This window comes from Beta vulgaris, chromosome 1, assembly GCF_026745355.1.
Source record: "Beta vulgaris subsp. vulgaris cultivar EL10 chromosome 1, EL10.2, whole genome shotgun sequence".
NCBI classification, from domain to species: Eukaryota; Viridiplantae; Streptophyta; class Magnoliopsida; order Caryophyllales; family Amaranthaceae; genus Beta; species Beta vulgaris.
In genome coordinates this window covers 54,616,972-54,624,161 of record NC_079202.1, presented here as the reverse complement: position 1 = coordinate 54,624,161, position 7,190 = coordinate 54,616,972, and the positions used below count along the sequence as shown (strand labels likewise).

Below are 7,190 nucleotides of genomic sequence, written 5' to 3'. Positions count from 1 at the left end.
TTAATCTATCGAAGTCCAATATTTAATTTATATTTATGCCCATCTTTAATTTCTACATGCAAAATGACCATGCAAATTTCTTTGAAACGGAAATAATGTCCATATATATTTCGTTTCTATAAGAATTTTCACCTACATAGACTTTTCAAACTAAACTTTGTTATGTCATGTCAACTCTAACCTGTTTTAACATTTCTTATTTTTTGATATAACAAGGTTGTTTGTTATAACAACTTATATCATACTCCTTATGTGGTGTCCCCTAAAACCACAACCCTATTTGATAAATTTTAGTCGACTATTTTAATGGAAATCAGTCATAGAACAAAGCTGAAAATTTCACAACAATATTCTCAACCATTTTTTCTAATCCCCGTGACAAATTGCAAGTCGTGTTGAAGATATTCGGATATGATTTGATCGTTTCGAATAAGTCCGTTCAAAGCTACTTCTCAAGAGGCTAATCTCGATGTGGACTGGTTCGCCAATCAACAAATTGATTCTAATATATGCTACCTTCTTAACTAGAAAAAAAAAGAGGCACTAGGGTTAATAGTTATACTAGTTCTTCAACAGCTTGGGTGCTTCAACTACTACATAAAGGTTGGTAAACATGGAACATTGTGGCGTGCCCCATGATAGGTTTTAGTCAATGGGCACCACTGGTTTAAGAATGATGGTAAGATAATCTATAGTTAGGTTTGCCTTAGATTGCAACAAATAACAACACAAAAAAAAGCACTTTAAGAAACTAGAGATGACCGGGTTCTTACCACATGGGTTGCTTGATAGCATACACCATGTCGGATATGATGTTAAAACCCCACGCATTTACCCCACCGAAAGTTGGCTTCTACTTGTTTGCGCATGATCATATCACATATAGCTTCAAAAGCCCCTTTGTTTTGGTCCACACGCATCTATCATTATAATCATCCACAAACCCATATGCTCTGTAATTGAAAAGACTTGGAAGTCCAAAAGTAATGTCTTTGAATTAGAGCTTGAATAATTAGTATTACAAGTCAAAATTGTGCGAGCATGAAAACATATCAAGTAGACTCTTCGCCTTTCTGTTTTTTTGAAACATGAGTCATCGAGCCCTTGTTCATCTTGGCTTCTCGGCGTTCCCTCTTCACTCCCTTCGGTTTGTAAGGAAGGGCCATTTCTCCAAGCTAAAGACCAATGGTTAGATACATTAGCTCATGGTAAAGTAATGCATGGAATTTGAGACACTCAGACTAATTTGTGTAGTATGAATTACAGTGACATTGTTTTCTTAAAGCAAATGTTTAATCTCATTGAATTAAACACGGGTATTCTTATGATACTTCTCCCAAGAAACAATAGCCAAAGTCATGCCAAGATATAGGACTAAAGAAGTACATAACTGGTAAACTAAATAGATATGAATCAAACTAACCTTCTGATCTGGCATATAGATCTTTCCTGTCTTGCCCAGTAATGGATCTCCTTTGACATTTTTGAGCTGCATTATGATAAACAAAAGAAGACACAAAGTGCCCAAGGTTATTGCTTGAAGCAGGGGAAGAAACTGTAATCTTGGTGCGTTTTGTTTCCATTTATATTCCTAATCTCTCAGCACGTTATTATTGCCTATTTAATAGAAGAGTGCATTTCAGCACTTGGGAGAAAAAAGCAGAAGTTTTGCAAGCGAACCTTCTTTTTTGTGTGATCAGGGGAAGTCTTCATAGCTTCTTTCCTCAAGCCTTCATTAGGAAGACGATGTCGCCTGACTACCAAATCCATAGAAGGGCCAACTTCAACCAATTCCATTCTTGGAACAACAGTTCCAGATTTCTTTAGCCTCAATGCACAGTGAGTGAGGTACACCTTATTTGAAGAAACAGCAGTGCATACGTAGATACGATCCACTCCGGCAATATTCAAATTCTCAACTACCTGCAACAGTTGAATTCGATATAAACATCATGTTGCCTTATTAGAAACAATAATAAGAACGAAATTCAGGGTCATATATACATACCTCTCCTCTTAACAGATCTAAGAGAACCTCCTTTAAATGCTTCAGCTCGTCAACATTCTCAAATCCTTCACCAATGAAAGCTATGAGAGGTTTGGACCCCAACTTCGGAACAATCTTTTTATCATATGAGAAAGATTGGAGCGACCTAAAATTCTCAACCCCAACTTCTACCAGATCATAAACGTGGTGATCATAAAAACGCCCAATAACAAGATTGTCTGGCCGTTTTTTTGAGTGAGAACCAAACTGCCAATACAAAGCAAACAAACAACTTAGAAAATTGATGCACCACATAAATAAGAAATCTACAAGCCAGCAGAAGTAAGTTGTGAACCCTAGTGCTCAATCCCATCATTACAGGTAGAGGCCTCACCCAAGAGACAGGTTCAACACAGTAACAAAGTAGTAAACAAGGAGCATAAGCTTCCAGTAGTGACAAGAAACACTATGGAGATAGGAGCAAAACTCAAAAAAAATTACAGACAGGCATGAATGCTTCCAATTGTGCTAAAAGACGTCATTTTGGTGAGCCTCTACAACTTTTGGCTTGAATATTTCTTTTTGGAAGAACCTAAAATAGAAGCAATGACATTAAATTTTGGAACAAAAGAATGTAATCTTGTAAGTCATGAAGTTATGAACCCAAGCTTTAGTTTCATCTAATATGAACAAAAGTTTATAGTTCATATTCCGTCCCAAAACGTAATGTCACTAGTTCTATATTATTTCATTCAAAAAGAAAGTCGCTCATATATATACTAGGAATCAAATAACTTCTTCTCCTCCCTTATCTTAGCTGGTTCCCAAATAAGCCAACTAAGGTCTACTCACTGTTACAAACCACAACATGGGAATACATTTCGAAACTATATGTATGTCACACAAATTTTAACAAAAACCTAGAAAATAAAAAATGTATTTAGCAATGCTAGAGTTGGCATAACGATACAATCATGGAGACAACTGTTCAATCCAAAGACCAGGCAAACCCCTAAAACCCTTACCCATTAATTTAGTCCATAATCTATATGGAACTTTCCTGCCGAAATATTAATGCCACCTTACAAGGCCCGAATAGGAGTAGAGTATTGTTTGCAATAACATGGCACAGTAAGGCACTAGACTCTATTTGTGCAATTTACCATAAACCTTCACGATTCTTGTGCAGCACTAGGTTATGAATTATGATCTATGTGAATCAGGGTTTGTGATTCAACAAATTACCTGAAGCATACTAAGATAGTAAGATATACCACAAAGTCATGCTTATCACAGACTAATACTTGTAACAAGCTAGCGTAGGTTTCTAATATTTTGCGAGGAGTACAAAATGCTAAAGCAGCAAATTGACTATCTCCTTTCATATTTATCAAATAAAACATAATGCTTGGAAGACACCAAATACAAACTTAATCATTAACTTGTTTCAATATCGAAAGTCCAACTCTTATCCTTGCTGCCACAATTGGCAAGATCACCCAAGTGGGATGTCAAAAGAAGAAAAAAAAAAGCAATTATCTAGATACACATAGGGAAAGTGCACATCTTCAAGGAAATACAAAACCTTTACGAATCCAAGTAACATATTATATAGTCTTTCAAGCAATAACACCAAACAGAATTGTCTCCAACTGCAATTAGCCACCATCAAGCCACTAGTAACAAACCTTATAGAGACTATATACATATAACTTCTATCAGCTGTGAAAACCTTGCCAAATCACCTAGTTCCTCTCATTGATGAACCAACTCAGAATATCCAAATAGCATAGGAAAACCCGTCATATTACTTGAATAGGAGAATTACCACTACAAATAAAAAAGGGCCACAAAACAATGGCAAAATTTTACATCATGACATTGTAAATAATTCCTTTGTTTCATAAGTTGCAACATGAAGTGAAGTATGGAATTTTACGAGATGAACATGATGAGGAGAGATGTAGAGAAAAGGTGAAAAGACCATGTGAAGCCACAAGCTAAAAAAGGTTCTTTGTTACTAATTCAAAACCTTCAAAACGGAAAAGTGTTACAAATAAAAGACCAGTAAAATATATATCGCTTGTGCTAAACTAAAATTTGAAGCACGAAGAAAATAAAAATGTTTTTCCAAAGAGTGTGTATCTATCACTTAATACCGTTCAAAAAGTGCAACCATCAACCAATTTAATTATAAATCAAACATTTTCCATAAAATATTATGTCTCATCCCCAACATTCATTCCTAGATATCTCTTCTTGTTTCTCCATGATTAGTAACAACATCAACAACAATATCCAAATATATACATTATAATTTCATCATTGGCATGTTCTCAAGTGCATGATCTAGATATATATAGAGGCTAATTCTGACAAAACAATGCCAAAATAAAACATAGCATAGAGCACATATATTTTAGTCTAATCATTTTGACACCAATATATGCAGCTTCCCTTAGGTGCACCTTGGAATATATGCTCCAAAGTAATGTGATAATAATCTAAAACGAGACCCCTAATTTAGATGTCCCCCCACACCACCCAGAGATGCTACAAGGTACACCCTTAAGAAAACATTATATTTGTGAGAAAAAAAGATGACCGAGACCTATACTCCATTCCATTTTGCATCAATAACCCCTAGTCAAGGTAGTTGCTCAAAATGATGATCTACCCTTATCCCAGCACAAAAAAAGAAACAAGTTGCAGTGCAAAAACATTGGCAGTGTGGCGCCCCCTATTTGGCCTAGATATGGAAGGCCCAAAAACATTTGTCCAGAGAAAGAAAAGACACAAAGGTGCCGTAGACAGTTGAAAGCATATCTACGAGCTTAAATACCATAGTCAACAGCTTAGCTCTCCAAGTCCATGCACATGTGGATAGTAAATAAAGGAAAGGTAATGAGATCAGTGTTTTTTAACGTGAACTGACTGTCTCACGTGAATGTTGAAGATATTGCATCATTACTAGCAAACACATATCCATTTCACTATTTTCAATAGAGATGCCGATAAACTGCCCTACTGAAAATAGATAAGAAAAGACAACACGCGATACAAGCTAGTGGATATGCTATATCTTAGTATTCAATAAGAGCCTTTTCATGAAACTTAACACATAAATTTCAATACCATCCCTTCCACCTAACGAGCTCCCATTCAAATCTCAACTACACAATCCAATTAACCACATCGTAATCGTGCCATAAGCGATATCATAAAATTGTTAGATGCTGTACTCACCAAAAAGAGTGAACAATCAGTCTTCTGAGAAAAGAACTCCAAATTAGTTTCACCCCCAGCTTCGAAAGGCCGAATTTTATCATTCTTCCTAGTGTACTTCACCGAACTTTCCTTCTTAAGAAGATAAAGTTCAGTTAAAACTGAATTAAGTACATTACTTGTCTTTGTACCATGAAGAATCAGTGTCTTCTTCTGACCTTCCACCTACCAAAACAACAAAATTACAGAAATCACACACAATCATAACAAAAAAGAGCGGAAAAATCAAGCAAATAGAAAAGTGAAAAACTTACAAGTTTTGGTGCTCGTTTCTCAAGCTCTCGTCTACCTCTGTGTGTTTTTGCCGTTTTAATTCTCAACATTTCTACAACTGCACCATTATTATTAAAAATTAATATGGAAGACTATAATTACTTATCCATATATAAGTCTAAAACCCAAGACAAACAAATGTCACGCAGCCACATGTAGTCTTCCCTATCCCCCCAATTCAAATGAGACATCAAACAATATAAATGTGTGTTTCAAAACTCGAATTCATAACCTTTCATTTGCAGGCCCGTCCCTGAGCCAGGGCAAGAGGGGCGGCCGCCCTGGTCCCGGGGAATGACAGGTCATTCATTACTGATTTCCAGCCACAACACTTGAAAAATTAATCTCATGAAATTAAACAAGAACAAGTGAACACAAATATGCGCATCTACAAATTGTAACATAAATTTTCTTATCATTTACTTCCATGAAACAAAGATGAGATGAGATAAGAAGTTAAACCAGAAACTCGAGTCATAACTAAGTTTATAACATGTAAATTAGCACTAAAAACATGAGATAGCATGTATGAGAAAGAAAAAATAAGTTGAATTCATGAAACAAATAGCATAAAACCAATCGCATGAATAATCACATGAAGTAGATCTCAAAAATCGCAATTCCACACCAAAATCCGCAACAAAACAAGTAGATTCATCTAAGGAACAAAACAACAACCTGGAACGAGCTTCTGCAATTCGAGCTTTGCGTATCACATATGAGAGGTTCCAGATTCCAGAGGTTCTAATTTGCTTATGAGTTTGGCGCCGGCACCGTGAGCGTTTTTGGAGTGTTACTCGCATATAGGCTATATACCTATGTAGTTTACGACTAGGGCAAAGTGACCTCAAGTTTCCCTTGTGGTGATTAACTCCCACAACTTTACTCAAATATGATATTACACACTTATTTGTATATATAATCATTTTTTTCTTTATAAATGTTTTTTTTAAGGAAAAATACCTGAAAAAAAAATTCAAAAATCATTTATGATGATATAAAATATCTTAAATACATAAATTATACATATTAAGTACAAATTTACATAAATAAAAAAAACTTTTTCACTGGACGTGCATCTCTTTTTCCTCATAGCCTTGCCAGATTAGGCCCTATCACTATGCAATCATTCTCATCTTCCTCATAGCCTTGCCAGGAAGAATAGATTATATAAAAATACGTATAATGTAATATCTTAATATTAAAAAAAATTATTTTAATAAAGAAAAATAGCTGAATATTATAATAAGTGTGTAATCTCACATTTGGGTAAAAGTTGTGGGAGTTAATCACCACAAGAGAAACTTGAGGGGCCTAGTATCACTTTTGAGCAAACTTAGGGGGCTTAGTCACCACTTTCGCGTTTAAGGGTATATGCGAGCAAGGAACAGAAAAGGTAAAGTACTAAATACCGTATAAAAATACAATGTATTTAGGGCGTTAATAAAAAAATTTAGGGCGTCAAATAGCAAAACTCATTTTTTTTATGCACAACACTTGAAGATGTAACATAAATTGACGAGTTTATCTCTATTATATAAGCAAAGTGATGAACTACGGTGTCGTCTTGTAAAATTACTGTTCTACCCCTTTACTTATTAAAAAAATGCTAATTATAAAATATTCAATTCTTTCTTGATCTATA

At 35.1% G+C, this 7,190-nt stretch overlaps 1 protein-coding gene across 2 annotated transcripts; it reads right to left on the bottom strand.

Annotated features, from left to right (window-relative positions):
• Positions 1-959: 959 nt before the first annotated feature.
• LOC104905259 (ribosome production factor 2 homolog) lies at positions 960-6,383 on the bottom strand. Of its 2 annotated transcripts, none has more exons than XM_048640168.2 (7): positions 6,224-6,383; positions 5,527-5,603; positions 5,234-5,437; positions 2,009-2,254; positions 1,681-1,923; positions 1,424-1,489; positions 960-1,175 (listed from the first exon to the last, which is right to left on the bottom strand). In XM_048640168.2, exons 2-7 carry the CDS (start codon positions 5,593-5,595, stop codon positions 1,053-1,055), a joined length of 951 nt encoding a protein of 316 aa, XP_048496125.1. In that variant the 5' UTR covers positions 5,596-5,603; positions 6,224-6,383; the 3' UTR covers positions 960-1,052. The 2 variants fall into 2 exon arrangements, with proteins under 2 accessions (XP_048496125.1, XP_048496122.1); XM_048640165.1 differs by lacking the exon at positions 6,224-6,383 and adding an exon at positions 5,778-5,863.
• Positions 6,384-7,190: the final 807 nt, after the last annotated feature.

Coding starts and splice junctions, on each gene's coding strand:
- LOC104905259 (XM_048640165.1), bottom strand. Junction 2,255..5,233: donor CTGATTGTTCACTCTTTTTG/GTGAGTACAGCA, acceptor TTGTATTGGCAG/TTTGGTTCTCACTCAAAAAA. Junction 1,490..1,680: donor CTGATCACACAAAAAAGAAG/GTTCGCTTGCAA, acceptor ATCATAATGCAG/CTCAAAAATGTCAAAGGAGA.